At 42.9% G+C, this 17,537-nt stretch overlaps 2 protein-coding genes across 2 annotated transcripts in view; one reads left to right on the forward strand and one right to left on the reverse strand.

The window, feature by feature from the left end:
• mylk4b (myosin light chain kinase family, member 4b) overlaps positions 1-17,061 on the reverse strand; it is a 188,002-nt gene extending 170,941 nt beyond the window's left edge. The window contains exon 1 of the mRNA XM_055651777.1: positions 16,959-17,061. The gene's annotated coding sequence lies outside the window, so the exon portion shown is untranslated. The remainder of the gene's footprint in view (positions 1-16,958) is intronic.
• wrnip1 (WRN helicase interacting protein 1) overlaps positions 1,592-17,537 on the forward strand; it is a 52,155-nt gene continuing 36,209 nt past the window's right edge. The window contains exons 1-3 of the mRNA XM_055651787.1: positions 1,592-2,707; positions 16,442-16,636; positions 17,006-17,241. Coding sequence (XP_055507762.1) covers positions 1,928-2,707; positions 16,442-16,636; positions 17,006-17,241 — 1,211 coding nt within the window. The 5' untranslated portion in view covers positions 1,592-1,927. The remainder of the gene's footprint in view (positions 2,708-16,441; positions 16,637-17,005; positions 17,242-17,537) is intronic.

The following is a 17,537-nucleotide window of genomic DNA, read 5'->3' on the forward strand; positions in this document are numbered from 1 at the left end:
TTTCCGTGCTGTAATTGTTATATGGTTATATGGTGTCAATGCAAGTTAACTTAAATAGTGCTATATAAGTAAAAGTTACTTCCTTACTTCCTTTCTTTGGCTTGTCCCTGGGAAGGTCCCCCCCCCCCCCCCCGCTAAATTTGTACTCTGCTTCTGGGAATGAGTGGTTTTCTCCATATGTACTTCCCCCTCCAATGGGCACCTAAAAAGTTTTTAGAAGTGATAAATTGGGTAATTTTTTTGCCCCATGGTGCGAGGCTCCTGGTACTGCATCTGCTGTAGGCCCGATTTATCACTTCTGAAGGCTGACACAGCTCTCTCCTTTAGAGCAGGTCATTGTTGGAGCAACTTCTCCAACAAGTTGCGGCCACTTTGTGGCTGAGAGTCGTCCTCAGACGCTACCTCATTTCGTTTGAGGGAGGTTCTGAAGTTTACCCCCCCCCCCCCCCCCCCAGCGCAAAAACAACATCTCTTTTCAACGGGTTAGGTTTGACGCGTTTCTAGCATTGGTTTATCCAGTACTGCAGATTGGAGCCTCCCAACGGAGCTCGTCCTCCTGCAACAAATTTCCTGCTGGTTCTGCCGGCGCTAAATGTCGGGAAACACCATCGCCCGCTACTGGGAATGCTGCGGTCTTCGGCGGCCGACTTCCCCGCGGACTTTTGGCATCTAAACAGTTTCAGAAGTGATAAATCTGGCTGTAATTTTTTTAAATCACCCATGGTTCCCAAGTGAGGTTTTACATGCAAAATGAAAACGCATCTGAAGAAAAATTTACAGCCAGATTTATCACTTCTGAAGATTTTTAGATACCAAAGGAATCAAGAAAAATCACAAATAATGCCTTACTTGATGAAATGCAGTGAGCAAACGAGATAATTCCCAATATTTTCAATTCCGATATCTGCACGGCCACTTTAGCTGCTGTAGTCCCTTCAGTTCTCGCTTCTCTATACCTTCATTTCGTTTCACTTTTGGAATTCTGAAGTTGGGTACATGTCTCTCACACTTACCCAGACTCCCACAATTTTTTTTCAGCGCAAAAATTCAACATTTTGGCGCTTTTTAACAGGTAGGAAAGTACGCGTTTCTAGCATTAATAACATATACCGGAAGTGACATATGTCCTCCAGATTGATTGAGCGGCTCCGTGCGCCAAGCCCTATGACCTTACGTGTAACCACCCTATAATCTGATCTTCAAATCTACCTGATTGCAGACCTTAGACTTTTTCTCAGTAAATGTAATGCAATCACACTATAACACTCTATTCTATGCGTTTCCCTTTGCACTACCTGTTGTACTTTGGTATGAGTTGAATATACTCATGTATAGTATGATTTGATTAGGTAGTGACAATAATAACCAATACCATTAATCTTTGAAAAAGCTTTTCTTGTGCGTTTTGGTTTTCTCCTAACATTCGTCTGAAAATGTTATATTATCGCTCCTATCACTGCTGGTCCCAAGCCAGCCCTACAGGGCATTTACGTCAACACAATGCGCTAACTGGAGAATTGGTGCATTCTACTGACGAAAATATTCCTACCAACGTGAAAAAGCTCTACTAAGTAGTTTTCTATAGCAGAGCTTTTTTCAGCTCTGCTATAGGATCTTTAGTTTTCTCGAAGTCGGTTTCATTGATTCCAAAGTCTCGTTTCCATCCAGGAAGTTACATTGCACATGACAATATTTCCGGATTTCCCTGTGTAAATACCATGCTCGTAGATAGTAGTGCTGTTTGAAATGCATTACTGCTACTTTTATTAGCAGCACTCGAGGGCATCTCGCCAGACAACTTACACAAAACATTTTTTTTTCCTATCTAAGTTTATCTATAGATAAATTACGCAGACAAAATATAGATCAATGCATGAACTGCTAGCACGTGCAAAACAAATGGAAAGTGGGAAGCGAGTTTCCAGAAATGGCGCTTAATAGTCGGAACGAGGAGTCGGTGGTGCAGTGTCCTGTATGTTCGGAGAAGATGGAGAGTTTTGAGATCAATCCCCACCTAGACCACTGCCTGGGTGTTGGAGCGTCGGCGGGGAAGGAGCCTGGAGGAGAGGAGGAAGATGCAGATGCAGAGTGCGGTGACCGAGGGGAACCCGGCTGCAAGAAGGCGCGCTGGTCGCCGGCACCGGCCGATGGAACGCAGCCCGGGAGCCGGCGCGTGTCGGCCGATGGAACGCAGCCCGGGAGCCGGCGCGTGTCGGCCGATGGAACGCAGCCCGGGAGCCGGCGCGTGTCGGCCGATGGAACGCAGCCCGGGAGCCGGCGCGTGTCGGCCGCTCGATCCCCGGCGCCGGGCACCAGGAAACAGCCCGGGAGCGGGACGCAACCCGCCAGCAAGCACCAGGCCCCCTCCCCCGTCTTTGCACTTTTCCAAAAGCCCCAAAGGTCGCCGAGTCTTGCGGCAGCTTCGCCCACCGGGACCGATGCACCTGCACCCGGGTGCATTGCTTTCACCTCTGCTGCACCTTCGCAGTCTGTCGTTCTCTCTGAAGCAAACCAGGAAGAGCAGAAAAAGCTGGTTTCATTACAACAACTTGAAGCAAAGCCTCTGGCGGAGATCATGAGACCCGGTGCTTTAGCAGAACTTATTGGCCAAAGTAAAGTTTTAGGAGAAAACACGCTCCTGAGAACGCTGTTGGAATCGCATGATATCCCATCCATGATTTTGTGGGGTCCACCAGGATGTGGGAAAGTAAGTACATTGGAGAAATCTGCTGCTGCAAATTTCCTGTTAGTTATTCTCAAGTTGATAATTCTCGGTCTATTTGCACAAAGATGTATAAGCATGTTGTTTTATGGAATACAGTGAATCCGTGGTCTGAGCTTCCAATCACTGATTATCCACTCAACAACGGTTCCTGACTCCATCCTTCATGTTATCCTTTGCTGAACCCCAAGCCATTGTTTTCCAAATACTTCACTATCTCAATGATGGCCTTCTGTGGCCGATTAGAAAAAGAGGAGATGCAACGAGACCTGGGTGTCATGGTACACCAGTCATTGAAAGTAGGCATGCAGGTGCAGCAAGCAGTGAAGAAAACGAATGGTATGTTAGCTTCATAGCAAAAGGATTTGAGTATAGGAGCAGCGAGGTTCTACTGCAGTTGTACAGGGTCTTGGTGAGACCACACCTGGAGTATTGCGTACAGTTTTGGTCTCTGAGGAAAGACATTCTTGCGATAGAGGGAGTACAGAGAAGGTTTGCCAGACTGATTCCTGGGATGTCAGGACTTTCATATGAAGAAAGACTGGATAGACTCGGCTTGTACTTGCTAGAATTTAGAAGATTGAGGGGGGGATCTTATAGAATCTTACAAAATTCTTAAGGGGTTGGACAGGCTAGATGCAGGAAGATTGTTCGTGATGTTGGGGAAGTCCAGAACAAGAGGTCACAGTTTAAGGATAAGGGGGAAGTCTTTTAGGACCGAGATGAGAAAAACATTTTTCACACAGAGAGTGGTGAATCTCTGGAATTCTTTGCCACAGAAGGTAGTTGAGGCCAGTTCATTGGCTATATTAAAGAGGGAGTTAGATGTGGCCCTTGTGGCTAAGGGGTTCAGGGGGTATGGAGAGAAGACGGGTACGGGATACTGAGTTGGATGATCAGCCATGATCACATTGAATGATGGTGCAGGCTTGAAGGGCCGAATGGCCTACTCCTGCACCTATCTTCTATGTTTCTCTCCAAAGATTGGTCTACGACAGATCAGTTCAGTTTAGTTTGTTGTCACGTATACCGAGGTACAGTGAAAAGCTTTTGTTGTTTGCTAACCAATCAGTGGAAAGACAATACATGATTACAATCGATCCATTCACCATGTACTCATACATGATCAGGGAATAACGTTTAGTGCAAAATAAAGCCAGTAAAATCCGATTCAAAATAGTTTGACAGTCACCCATGAGGTAGATAGTAGTTCAGGACTACTCTCTAGTTTATGTTGCATGCTAACCAGTCAGCAGAAAGACAAAACATTATTATAATCGAGCTATGCACTGTATACAGATACATGAAAGGGAATAATGTGAATAACGTTTAGTGCAAAATAAAGTCCAGTGAAGTTTGATCAAAGATAGTCCGAGGGCCTCCTATGAGGTAGATCAGGACTGCTCTCTAGTTGTTGGTAGGATGGTTCAGTTGCCTGATAACAGCTGGGGAGAAACTGCCCCTGAAACTGGAGATAGACAAAAATGCCGGAGAAATTCAGTGGATGAGGCAGCATCTATGGAGGGAAGGAAATAGGCAATGTTTTGGGTCGAGATCCATCTTCTGAAACTGGAGGTGTGTTTTCACACCTTTTGGCCGATGGGGAGGGGAGAAGTGGGATTGGCCATGGTGCGACTTGTCCTTGATTATGCTGCTGGCCTTCCCGAGGCAGCATGAGGTGTAAATGGAGTCAATGGAAGGGAGGTTGTTTTGTGTGACTGTCTGGGCAGCATCCACTATTCACTGCAATTTCTTGCGGTCTTGGATGGAGCTGTTCCCAAACCAGGCTGTGATGCATACTGATAAAATGCTTTCTACGGCGCATCTGTAGAAGTTGGTGAGGGTTGTTGGGGACCTGCCAAACTTACTAAACCTTATGAGGAAGAAGAGGCGTTGTTGTGCTTAATGCCAAGGAAATTGAAGCTCTCAGCCATTTCCATTTCCACATCATTGATTGGGTCATATACTCTACCAAGCTCCCTGAATTTGAATTTCTGGATTCTTAGTCTACGTCTTTGGATTATTAATCCAGTCATTTAATTTGTGCAATTAAACCATTGAATTTGCAAATTTAATTTGTTGAAGCAGATTTTCTGTTTAACACCCAGGTCTAAAGTTGACCTTGCCTGTTACAGAATTATATCTAACCTTAATTTTCATTGACTTCAAACATTATCTGAATTACAATTATCGATTTGCCTAGCATTTGGATTTTTTTCCTCAATCTTGGTCTAGAATTGGACAGCAGAAGGCAACAGTGGCGCAACGGTAGATTTGTTGATTTACAGAGCCAGAGATCCAGGTTCGATCCTGAGTACAAGTGCTGTCTCTATGGAGTTTGTACGTTTTCTCTGTGACATAGTGGATTTTTTTCTGGGAAATCCAGTTTCCTCCCACTTTCCAAAGACGTGCAGGTTTATAAGTTAATTGGCTTCTATAAATTGTCCATAGTGTGTAGGATGCGAAGCTGGGATTAAATGGAACCAGTGTATGGATGATCGCTGGTTGGCACTTACTCGGTGGGCTGAAGGGCCTGTTGTCACACTGTATCTCTGAACTAAACTAAAATCAATAATTGGACATCATTACATTTTATGTCACCATAATTGGTCACTCATTTAAGGCTATCAGCTTTAAAAGCAAATGTTACATTTCACTTCTGCCCACTTTTCTACCATTCTGACTGACTTTGCCAAGTTTGACCTGACTTTTCATCAGAAAACAATGGGGCATTATTGATCGTGATGACAAAGGTACACTGTGGAGATAAGGTAGCATAATGGTTATGTTAGTGGATTAGTAATCCACAGAACCGGAATACTAATTTGAGGACATACATTTGTTGCAACTGGAGAATTTAAATTCAATTTATTCAAACATTGGAATTAAAAGCTAATATCAACAATGTTGACTGTGAAAGTCTGAGAAGATTCAAAAACCTGCCTGAAATCCTCGGGAGAGGAATCTGCTATTTTCTCCCCGTACGCCTTATGGATAACGCCAGACCAATGTTGGTTGACTTTTCAACTGCCTTAAGGGACCAGCAAGCTTTACAGATTCAAGTCTTTGAGAGATGAGCCACAAATGTCACCCAGTCTTGTGATTGAATAAATCAAAACTAGAATGTAGCTTTTTCATAATTTTAGAAACAATTTAAGTGTAGGTAAGTTCCATTTTGACTGAAGAATAATAATGTCACATAATCCATGTAAATAGGAGTCCGAGGAAGGGTCTCTACACGAAACGGCACCTCCCATTCTTTCTCTCCAGAGATGCTGGCTGTCCCGCTGAGTTACTCCATCTTTTTGTGTCTAAATACGAGTCCAATTGGGTTAGAAGCTTGGGTAAATCATAAAGGATGAAGGCAGATTAGGAAACCCATTGAATGGAGCAAGCAATCAATGTCAATAAAGTGCGAAAATGAAGTCGTCAAGTTTATTGTTATAGGCACGTACATTAAGGTACAGTTACAATGAATTTCAAGACGAATATCACGTGTCTAAACGGTAGGTTAATTCGATGGAGTTAAGCTGAAAATCCAATGAGGAAAATTCAGAACAGGTTTACAATTGTAACGCTACATATTACAACACAAACATCTACTCCCCTGTGTCTTAAATATAATCAGAGCTTCCACAGCACTCTTGGTCAAGAATTCCAACATTCCTTAACCTTTTCATCTCATTTCCATCCTGAATGGCATCTGCTCATTTCAATACTGTGTTGAAACTTCCCAAGGGGAAACATAATTCCTGCATCTGCCTTGTCAAGTCATGCAATAATTGTATATGTTTCAGTGCATTTTCCTCTCATTCTTCTGAACTAGGCCCAGTCCACTGCAAGTCACCATATAGGATTTTCACCCTGCCCCAGAAATCAACCTCTGTTGATTCCAATTGCAAATATTCCTCTCCTTGGGTAGGAGACTGACCTCTACAAAATGTCCCAAATGTGGATCCACCAGAAACCTAAATAATTTCAGTAAGACATCTTTACTCGGGTTCTTTAATTGTTTTCCAATAATCTTCACAATTTTGCTCAGAGAACTAGAAGATTATAATCTAATAGAAAAGAATGAAAGTGGAAGTTTCTTTCTCTTTTAAAAAAAAAAAAGACAAGTATGTACAGTCGTAGCTGAGGAGGAGCCATCTTGGGGAGCGGCTGCTAACCAGCAGCCGTCCGTTTAATTCATTTTTTTCCCCGTTTTTAGGTAGTCTTGTTCTTTGTCCGGAGAAATGGACTTCTTAATGTGGGGGGAAGGAGGTAATCTTACTTCTAGGTCCCTACCTGGTCGGTGAGGCAGCTTTTTCTCCGGGCTGCCCATCGACCCGTCCTCGTGGCCTAAAAGCGGGCGTGGAGCGCCGTTTCCTGGTGGGGACCGCCCAACACCTCGGCTTCGGTGGCGGCACAGCGCTGGAGCGCTATCGCGGAGCGGGCGATGTCTTGCCTGGGTCGCCGCGCTGGATCGACGCGCTGGAGCTCCGGTGAGCTGGACCGCCGTGATCCACACCTCCGGGCTGCGGGTCTGCGGAGCGGAGCGGGCGGTGCCGACATTAACATCGTGAGCCTGGGAGCTCCAACCCGGTGCGTCCTTGTCGGCTTCGGAAGCCGACAATCCCCTGCTATGAAGCGGCCGTTCCAGGTGGCCCAGCCGCTGTGAGGACTCTCCCGACGCCGAGGCAACAGCACCCGGCCAGAACGGCCAGGAACATCGGGCCTCCGTAGAGGCAACAGTGGTGTCCTCAATAGGCCTGACTTCTGTGGGGACTGGACATTGTGCCTTCCCCCACAGTGGTTACCACTGTGGGGGGGATGATTTTTCTGTGTTAAGTTACTTTGTTAGTCTGTGTCCAAGATGGCTGTCGGAAGGGAGAGTGGACACTGGCGCGCTTTAGCTGCCGCTGCTCTCTCTTCACATTGTTTTTTTTTTGATTTTGTGTCTTTGGAGCGATTTCTATCTTTTATTTGTGTATTGATGATGTCCTTATTATTTATTTTTCTCCGACTATATGTTTTTTTCTCTTCTGTTAATCTTTGTAAGGTGACCTTGAGATTTGAAAGGCGCCCGAAAATAAAATTTCTTATAATTATTAGTTTTTGAATTTGTGATTTAGATTTGGTGGGCCAGATTTTGAGACAGTGTTTCGGACACACCAACAGTCAGCAAAAGGCAGGTCTTATCCTGCCTGAGCATCACGGGCCGTCTGCCCGAAGTTCACGTTATAAGAGTAAAATTAGGCCATTTGGTCCATCGAGTCTACTCCACCTTTCAATTATGCCTGAATTATCTGTTCCACCAGCAACCAGGAACAATGCCTGAAGAAGGGTCTCGACCCAAAACATCACCCATTCCTTCTCTCCAGAAATGCTGCCTGCCCCATTGAGTTACTCCAGCATTTTGTGTCTATGCCTGATCTTTCTCTCCCTTCTAACCCCATTCTCTTGCCTTCTCCCCACAACCGTTGACACCCATTACTATCAAAAAAGTTGCCACCAGTGGCAACTTCAACTCAACAGCTGACTCCATTTTGTCTCACCGGATCCCTCATGGATGGACCCGGTGCTGTGCTTTTTCTGTCATTATGGCTCTCTCACCCAGTCTTTTGCTGGGAACTGTGTTTGCATCACTTATCACACACAGGCCAGTACTTACTGCACAAAGGTCGCTTGAGTATGAGTAGTCAGCTGAATTCACAGAGGGCACCTTGTCCTCTCTACCACAGAAGTCAATGGAGGCCAATTCACTGTTTTCAAGAGAAAGTTAGATTTAGCTCTGAGGGTTAACGGAACCAAGGGATATGGGGGGAAAAGTAGGAACGGGGTACTGATTTTGGATGATCAGCCATGATTATATAGAATGGTGGTGCTGGCTCGAAGGGCTAAATGGCCTACTCGTGCACCTATTTGATATGTTTCTTTGTCATCTGGCCATGCTCCATCGACCCCGACTCATTGATCCTACTCTCTGGCTAAGAATGCCATCAGGATCATTGAATGTTGCTGAATGAGTTTGATGTTCATAAACATTCAGTAACACTTGGAGCATAAAAGAAAACTTGCTAATTTTTTTTGTACATCTAGAAGCTAAAAAGAACACCCATATGTTAAACATCAATTAAGATCCTTAAAACTAACTGGAAGAAATAATGAAAACTTTCTGGCTTGCTTTTCTCTTGGGAACTGATGGCTCCCATTCACTTGAGTAGGGATTGCAGTGATGGAACTTGGTATAGCACAGGTGCAAGGGCAACACCCCACCCTATGCTAGGTGTTGGTCGTTAATTCTTGTTGACCTATTGGTATCCATGAAGGATCTGCTGGAGCAGCTCATGGATAATTGGCTGTACACGCCAACTTACCATTGGCAAACTTGGAATTACTCCACTGCTCAAAGCCAGGTCTTTTCAGGGACATCATTTAAAAGACATTTGGACAGGTATGTGGACAGCAAACATGAGAAGGATATGGGCCAAACTCGGGCAGATAGGACGAGCATAGATGGGGCATCTTGGTTGGCATGTGCAAGCTGGGCCAAAGGATTTGTTTTTGTGCTGTATGACTTTGTATGGTGACCACATATTTCACTGTGCCAATTGGTACATGTGACAAATAAATGTATCATCTTATCTTATCTATGCCTCTCCCTGTGTCAGTCCCACCATTCACACAGGCACTCCAATAAATCCACAAGGATTCATTTACCTAATAAATAAGATGTTTTTTGCTAAAGAAGGAACTGCAGATGCTGGAGAATCGAAGGTACACAAAAAAGCTGGAGAAACTCAGCGGGTGCAGCAGCATCTATGGAGCGAAGGAAATAGGCAACGTTTCGGGCCGAAACCCTTCTTCAGTCTGTAGAAGGGTTTCGGCCCGAAACGTTGCCTATTTCCTTCGCTCCATTGATGCTGCTGCACCCGCTGAGTTTCTCCAGATGTTTTTTGCTGCTTTGTGGGAGTAATTAAGGTGTAAGTATAGACAAACAAACTGGACAGTGGATAGGTGCAATTGAATGCACGGCTGGGCAGAAACTGTAGGCAGGAACTGCAGATGCTAGTTTATACTGTAGATAGACACAAAAAGCTGGAGTAACTCGGTGGGACAGGCAGCATCTCTGGAGAGAAGGAATGGATGATGTTTCAGGTCGTGACCCTTCAGATATTGTCCCCGGTTGCTGGTAAAAAGAGGATAATGAAGAAGCTAGAGTTCCAATCTCACGTGCTATTCCACATGAGCCTGCAGAGGTGAATGACAGGGCCAAGTGGCTGGAGGGCAAGTTGGGGGAGAGTGCTTGATATCAGCCAATGCTCCAATGTCAGGGGTTATGGGGAGAAGAAACGAGAATGGGGTTGAGAGGGAAAGATAGATCAGTCATAGGAATGGTGTTGATGATGGGCTGAATGGCCTAATTCTGCTCCTATAACTTATGAACTTATAAGAGACGGAAAGGAATGTAATCTGCATAGTTGGAGATGTCTGGGAGGAGCCTCAACTGGAAGGTTTTCATCTCCTATAAAGGGTTGTGCAGAATGATCTTGTTCCTGTGCTGTAAACTTGAATGTAAAATTTGCAGAGAAACCTGAGAAGCATTGGAGGAAATTATTTTTCTCTAAACAGTAGTCAGATTCTTAACTGAATTAGTAAAATTAGTATAGTTATATTGGGTATCCATGTTGTCATTAGGGAAATAATCTCATAATTATGTGGAACGATGATGATATATAAAATATTCCAGATATTGTGTTTTGTTACATTTATTTTTATCTTTTAATAGTTGCCTGTGATGGATTTATTCATGTTGAATTGCAAGCGTCTAAACCATTTCATCTGACATTAGAACACAGAGCCCAAGTTTCTTCACTGATTTCAAAACTGCTGCTAAATTATAAAGAAAAAGAGTAATTTCATTTCTATTTTCTTCCATCGGAAATGTTACCCTTAAGAACATGAGCAGGAGATGTGTCACATTATGTTCAAATATTCTATAATATTTGTTGCTGACGAGTTCACGTATTCTCAAAATAAATATAATTATTGTTTGTTTCTTGTCTTGCCCATGGCCTTGTTTTTATGTGTTTGATAGGTGTTAACCATCAACTTGGCTAGCTTGGTTGATGTCAACTTTGTTTACTGTTTGTTTATTTTTCATTTAGCCAGTTGCCTTTCTAAATCGAAGGATTACATTAGGCACTCCAGAAGAACCATTTAAAAAAAAAAAAAAAAAAAAACTAGAATTGCAACCATCCATGTAAAATACTTTCCCCTGGAGACATCCTGGGCTATGTTTGATCTAACTTTATAAATTCAGTATCCATTTGAATGGTTGACATTCCAGTCAGACCAAATGGAAGGCATCGAAGCTCTCCAACCTGGTTGTTCTGTCAATCTAGTTGAAAGATATTTCTGAGCAGTGTGATTATGTTGAGAGCCAATGGGATTTTCTGTAAATTTCCACAATAACTTTTGTTTGCATCCATACTGTGGAAGAGTAAAAACCAGAGAGCAAATCGGCTGCTGCTATGTATTCTCTAGAATTGGTGAAAGTGTAAGAGAAAATAGTTTTTCTGGTCACTGTTTCTTTGTGTATTAAGATATAGAGGAATAACAGCTGTGGTTATAAAAAAAGTAAGGAATTGTCAATGACTAGGCAATCGAATGAGAAGATAGGCACATAAAAATTGGTTGTTTAAGTACGGTGAATCAGTACTTCTAGGGGAACATTGGTTCGTTAAGTAATATTTTTCATCTAAACGATAATATTTGCCTAATATAAAATACTCACCATGAACTTTAAATCAATTCAAGGTTTAATTATTGCTCCCTACAACTAAGATGATCATTTCTCTCCTGTTCCTTGTGAGAATACAATAACATTTATACTGGGGCTACTTTCAGCTTTTAATAGGTATGTTACAAAACCTACCTGAATCGTGGCTGAGCATCTGCCCCACCCCTTGTGTGTGATTTTGGCGCTGTTTGGAGGGGGCGGGTTTAAAACGTGATTTTTACTAGGCTGTTCCAATCGCAGATGTTCAGCCTAGTAAATCATTAACGGAGAATCGCTGCAAGACCCGGTCGCAAAAGCTATTATTAGTTTTATAGACTTCTAGGGGCTACTTTCAGCTTTTAAATGTTCAATTCCTCAGCTTTGCTTCTCCTTCCTACATTATCTGCTTCTGCTTCTAGCTCCAACTACTGTTCACCACTGATTTTTTCCGGCACCCTTGCCTTGTCCATTATAACCCGAATATCCAACAGAGGTCATTTTGGGCTTTTTATATCCCGCCCATATTTGAGGGGGGGGGGGTTCCACATGAACCCACTGCCGATTTAAATGGGCATTTATTTACAGCAATTGAACACTAAATTCCTTCCATTTGGCCTATAAATTAATGTAAATTGATATAAAAACATGTTATATTGTGAATTATTTGTGAATAATCTTTGGACACTTAGGCTATTTAAAAATGTTAATCTTTCCTTAAGAAATGGGCTTTTGACTATCCAAGATCAAAGCTTTTTTGTAATGTCCATTGAAAATCAATATGGAACAAGATGCTAATTTCCGAGTATGAAAATGGCCATAACTTTTTTAATACTTGAGATATGAAAGTGAATTTGGTGTCAAATTAAACTTATTGTTATGCTTTATCTGATGGGATAAATTGCAGACTTGATTTTTTAAATCTCAAAATTTTGTAACATTGCTACTTTTAAATGTTCAATTCCTCAGCTTTGCTTCTCCTTCCTGCATTATCTGCTTCTCCTTCTAGCTCCAACTGCTGGTTCACTACTGATTTTCCATCACCCTTGTATTGTCCATTTTGCCGGACCAACAGAGGTCACGGCCCCAGAGGGGGGGGGGGTGCCTGATGCCAGCCCGCAAAGTTTACCTCGGATGTCGGCTGTGGGAATGGATCTGCTGGCTCCAGCCGGGCCAGAGTTCCAGAGCTGCAGGGAGCATATTCGACCCGCCGATCCCCAATGAGGTAGAATACGGTCTGCGGCCCAGGCACCACATTTTCGGGGGGACTTCCAGGGGGGATTGTGCGTACTGGTAATATTGGCCAGATTAAAGGAGGTGCCAGACCACTAGTTGCTTGCAGGTCCGTGGTGGACATGTGTAGTGTTTTAAAACTAGGACTGAAGATTGATATTTTCCTTCACTTCCTTAAATGAATGTTTTGGAATTGCCGCTGTGGACCATCTAATCAACTAATGGATGAGTGATGATATACTTCTGACATCCACTTCTGACTATGCTATTTGTATGGAAGTCTGACCAAATATTTAGGCACTATGTTGAAGACCCTGAACGGGAGCGGCCAAAGTTTGGGAATTGGGCAGGGCAAGTGACTGAGGGGTCAGTGGGCAAATCCTTCGGGGATATCGACCACAGTTCTATTAATTTTAAAATAGTCATGGATAAGGACAGAGTTGGTCCACAAGTTAAAGATCTAAATTTGGGTAAGGCCAACCTTGGTGATATTTGACAGGAACTTGCTAAAGTTGATTGGTGTAAGTTATTTGTGGGCGAAGGTACGTCCAGATAGTGGGATGTGGTGAAAAGTCTGATAGTGAGAGGTATGGATGTTCCCGTTAGAGTGCAGGGCAAGCCCTAGACAACAAGAGAAGTTGAGGCACTGGGCTGTAAAATGGTGTGTGTCAGCTGGTATCAAGTGTAGCACTGTCCAGATATATTGACGGGAGAGTTTAGAAGGCAGTGGGCCAAAAGCAGGTAAATAAGATAAGCCCAGCATGCCATCTTGGTCAGCATGGACAAGTTGGGCCTAAGGGCCTGTATCTGTGCTGCATGAGTGTATGACTATTTCTTGGTTGATTGGAGAGAACCATAGTTATGATTCTTCTTCTTCACATCAAGAGTTTTCATCTGATCTCGTGAGTTGTACCGTACACCTTTTGAACCCTGTTTCAAGCTGCCTTGCCATTTTTTCCAGTGTGAATTGTAATAACTGATAATTGTTGTCTTTACCTAAGGTTATGATGTCAGCAATCAATATATAAGGTGGCTAGAAGCATTCTTGGATTCAAGAATACCTTTGTCCTGTTGGAATTTTGTTTTTATTGGTTCAGCTCAGGCAAGCTTGATGAGGAAAATGCCACACCACACAAGTGTGGGATATCCATGGCCATCTCCTCCCAACAATTTCATATCTACTCATATCTGTCTATTTTAAGAACAGGAGGATTCCTCTTCATAACAAGAGGATTTCAGTATAGGAGTAAAGAGGTTCTTCTGCAGTTGTATAGGGCTCTGGTGAGACCACATCTAGAGTATTGTGTACAGTTTTGGTCTCCTAATTTAAGGAAGGACATCCTTGTGATTGAGGCAGTGCAGTGTAGGTTCACTAGATTGATCCCTGGGATGGTTGGACTGCCATATGAGGAAAGATTGAAAAGACTAGGATTGTATTCACTGGAGTTTAGAAGGTTGAGGGGGGATCTTATAGAAACTTATAAAAGGACTGGACAAGCTAGAGGCAGAAAAAATGTTCCCAATGTTGGGCGAATCCAGAACCAGGGGCCACAGTCGTAGAATAAAGGGTAGGTCATTTAAGACTGTGAGAAAAAACGTTTTCACCCAGAGAGTTGTGAATTTATGGAATTCCCTGCCACAGAGGGCAGTGGAGGCCAAATCACTGGGTGGATTTAAGAGAGAGTTAGATAGTTCTAGGGGCTAGCGGAGTCAAGGGATATGGGGAGAAGGCAGGCACGGGTTATTGATACGGGGCGATCAGCCATGATCACAATGAATGACGGTGCTGGCTCGAAGGGCCGAATGGCCTCCTCCTGCACCTATTTGCTATGTTTCTAAGAGATAGTTTGGCTGAGATTGAGTTGGGGGATGATGTAGCATTTCCCATATCATCACCAAGATCGTTTTTGGGTCTTTGTCGTATTTCCTTATTATTCAGGAGTACATTCAGCCCATTCAATCTGACCAGTTCTCAGAGCAATCCCACATCCCAAATTATGTCCGTGCCAGCTATTCTCTCTCATGTGCCATTTACTCCAGCACGATTCTCCAAGCACCTACCCACCTGCTCTGGGTGCAGTTTACACTAACCAGTTAACTTTCCAACCGGCACCTCTTTGGGATGTAAGAGGAAGCCAAGCGAAGCTGTTGTCATAGGGAGGACAAACAAATAGCACTCGGACCACTCTTGATTTCGGGTCTGTACATTTGTGAGGATACGGCTCTGCTGGCCATGCCACTGAACTATCTTGTAGCCTACAAAAAAATGTGCAGCAGCCTATTTGTTAAATCTTGGGATTGGAGTAAATGTTTTTTTTAAGTTATGCACTGAGTGAGTGTTTAGTTTAGAGATACAGCTGTGGAAACGGGCACTTCGGCCCACCAAGTCCATGCTGACCAGCGATCCACATACGCTAGTTCTATCCTACAGAGTACGAACAATTTACAGAAGCCAATTAACCTACAAACTTGCACATCTTTGGAATGTGGGAGGAAGCCAGGAAAAACCCGTGCAGTCTTAGGGAAAACGTACAAACTCTGACAGACAAGCACCTGTAATCAGGATCGAACCCGGTTCTCTGTTGCTGCAAGGCCACAACTCTTTCACTGTGCTGCCCACAAGTGGGAATTTTTAATTTATCACTGTCTCCTAAAGCTGCGAAGTGCTCTACAGTCACAGCTGTGCACAACAAATCATCCTAGGCTCGGATCATTCAGTTCGTCATGTCTCATCTGCCTGTCACTTAGTTAGTCATGTCTAATCTGTAACTTAACTCCATTTGCTTCCATTGTTGCTTTAACCTACAGGACCCTTGTCTCAATAAAAAAATAGTCTTTTGTCTTGTGCAGAAGTTTACAGACTGTTGTATCACTTCCGCAAATGAACCCAATCAATTTAATTAACTAATTAGGTTGAGATATCTTTGGAGGGAAATACACCAAGATGATAGGCAAAATTACCCCCACCTCCCCCCCGCACAGAGATGCAACAGATTAACAACTACCACAGAAACCCACATAACAGACCGCTGTAGTCTAAGATCACTAACAGCTGATGCAAGTTGCATGCATTTTGTTTGTTTTTGTTTTGTTGGTGGATCCAAGGCCCCTTATCTCATCTGTTTCCACCTGCTGGACGCTAGTTTGTGGTGGAGGGTGCGGGTGGACAAGATGACGTCAAGATAACCGGTTTAATTTACACCAGCTTCCCAACCCGTCGCGATGATCTGTATGGGATGATCTGTATGCAAATGTATGGGACACTCACCATATAGAAGGTCATATGCAGATAGTCTATTAATATCAACAGGGTAGATCCTGAGCAGGGTAAACATGGTTTCCTCGCCAATGTCAGGAACTCGATCCTGGGCCAAAAAGAGTTCTTACGGCTTGGTTGATTTTCTTTTGTCTGGACAAATGATTTCCTAAGAGGCTCACAAGGGAACCAGGGACCTCCTCTTTTCCAAACAGGCCATCGCATGATATTTCATTTAAATTTAGTTATTTTGTTAAGATTTATTGGTTATGCATCTCCTCAGCCATACTTTTTTTCAATGCCCTTCCATACTCTCCAGCATCTTCTATTTCACAATTACCATCCCATTTCTTTATTACAGAATTGCATTAGTTTTAATTGTTGATTTCTGATCATTTTGAGCTAAATCACACAATGCAATCTTGACATTTTCTGCCCAGGTTTGTAAAATAAAACCCTTATTTTCCAGACTTCATTGGCCAATGTCATAGCCAACAACAGCAAAAAGCAGAGCAATACAAGGTTTGTGACTCTTTCTGCTACAAGTGCAAACGTTAATATTGTTCGAGAAGTGATAAGCCAAGCTCAAAATGAACGAAAGCTATTCAAAAGAAAAACTATTTTATTCTTTGATGAAATTCATCGCTTCAATAAGACACAACAGGTAAACAAACTCATTTGATAACTGAAACTTTGGGAATATTAATATTTTCATACACTTAAACTGCATATTAATCTTATAAATATAAGTAAATAACTTATATTAATAAGTTAATAAGTAAGTAAAAGGAAAAAATACCTATCATACCGTTTCCTGAGATAAATTCAGTATACTTAGAAATATGTGTTTGTGCACAATATAGTAATTTAGTAAGAGTAGCATGCCAAATTCATCAGTCTTTTTTGATTACATGATTTACAATTTCTCCTATTTTAATTTAAACATTTGACTGAGACAATTGTAAAAGTCTAAGAAGAAAACTTACATTTTGTTGACCGTTTTGTGGTAACACTTTCTTCCTCTCAACTTCAGGACTCTTTTCTGCCTCACGTCGAGTGTGGGACAATCACACTGATTGGTGCAACTACAGAAAATCCTTCCTTTCAGATCAATGCAGCCTTGCTGAGCCGTTGCCGTGTCATCGTTCTTGAGAAGCTGTCAGTAGAGGCTGTGGAAACTATTCTGTTGCGTGCTTTAAGCTCCCTTGGGATCAGCATATTACGACAAGATAAAGAAGCCGACTCTATGGATGGCAGCAAAGAGTCTGAGTAAGTCCCTTCTGAATACAACTTGTTATAAAAACAGAATGTCCAGAATCCCGTGGCAGGATGCCAGCAGTGGGCGCTTCTGTGTTTATATCATTTATCTCGGTGAGGAAAATCTGGGACCCCAAGGAACAAAAGAATACCAAAACAAGCATGATCCAGTTAAATATTCTGACTAATTTAAGGTTGATTTTTTTTTTCCAAAGTGCTTTGGCCCTCAGTACAGATTGTTCTGTTTTGATTGACGGCTCTGTTGAGTACACCAAATTGGTTTAAATCCTTTGATATAGCAGTAGGCT

This window comes from Leucoraja erinacea, chromosome 2 (genome assembly GCF_028641065.1).
Source record: "Leucoraja erinacea ecotype New England chromosome 2, Leri_hhj_1, whole genome shotgun sequence".
Classification (NCBI taxonomy): Eukaryota; Metazoa; Chordata; class Chondrichthyes; order Rajiformes; family Rajidae; genus Leucoraja; species Leucoraja erinaceus.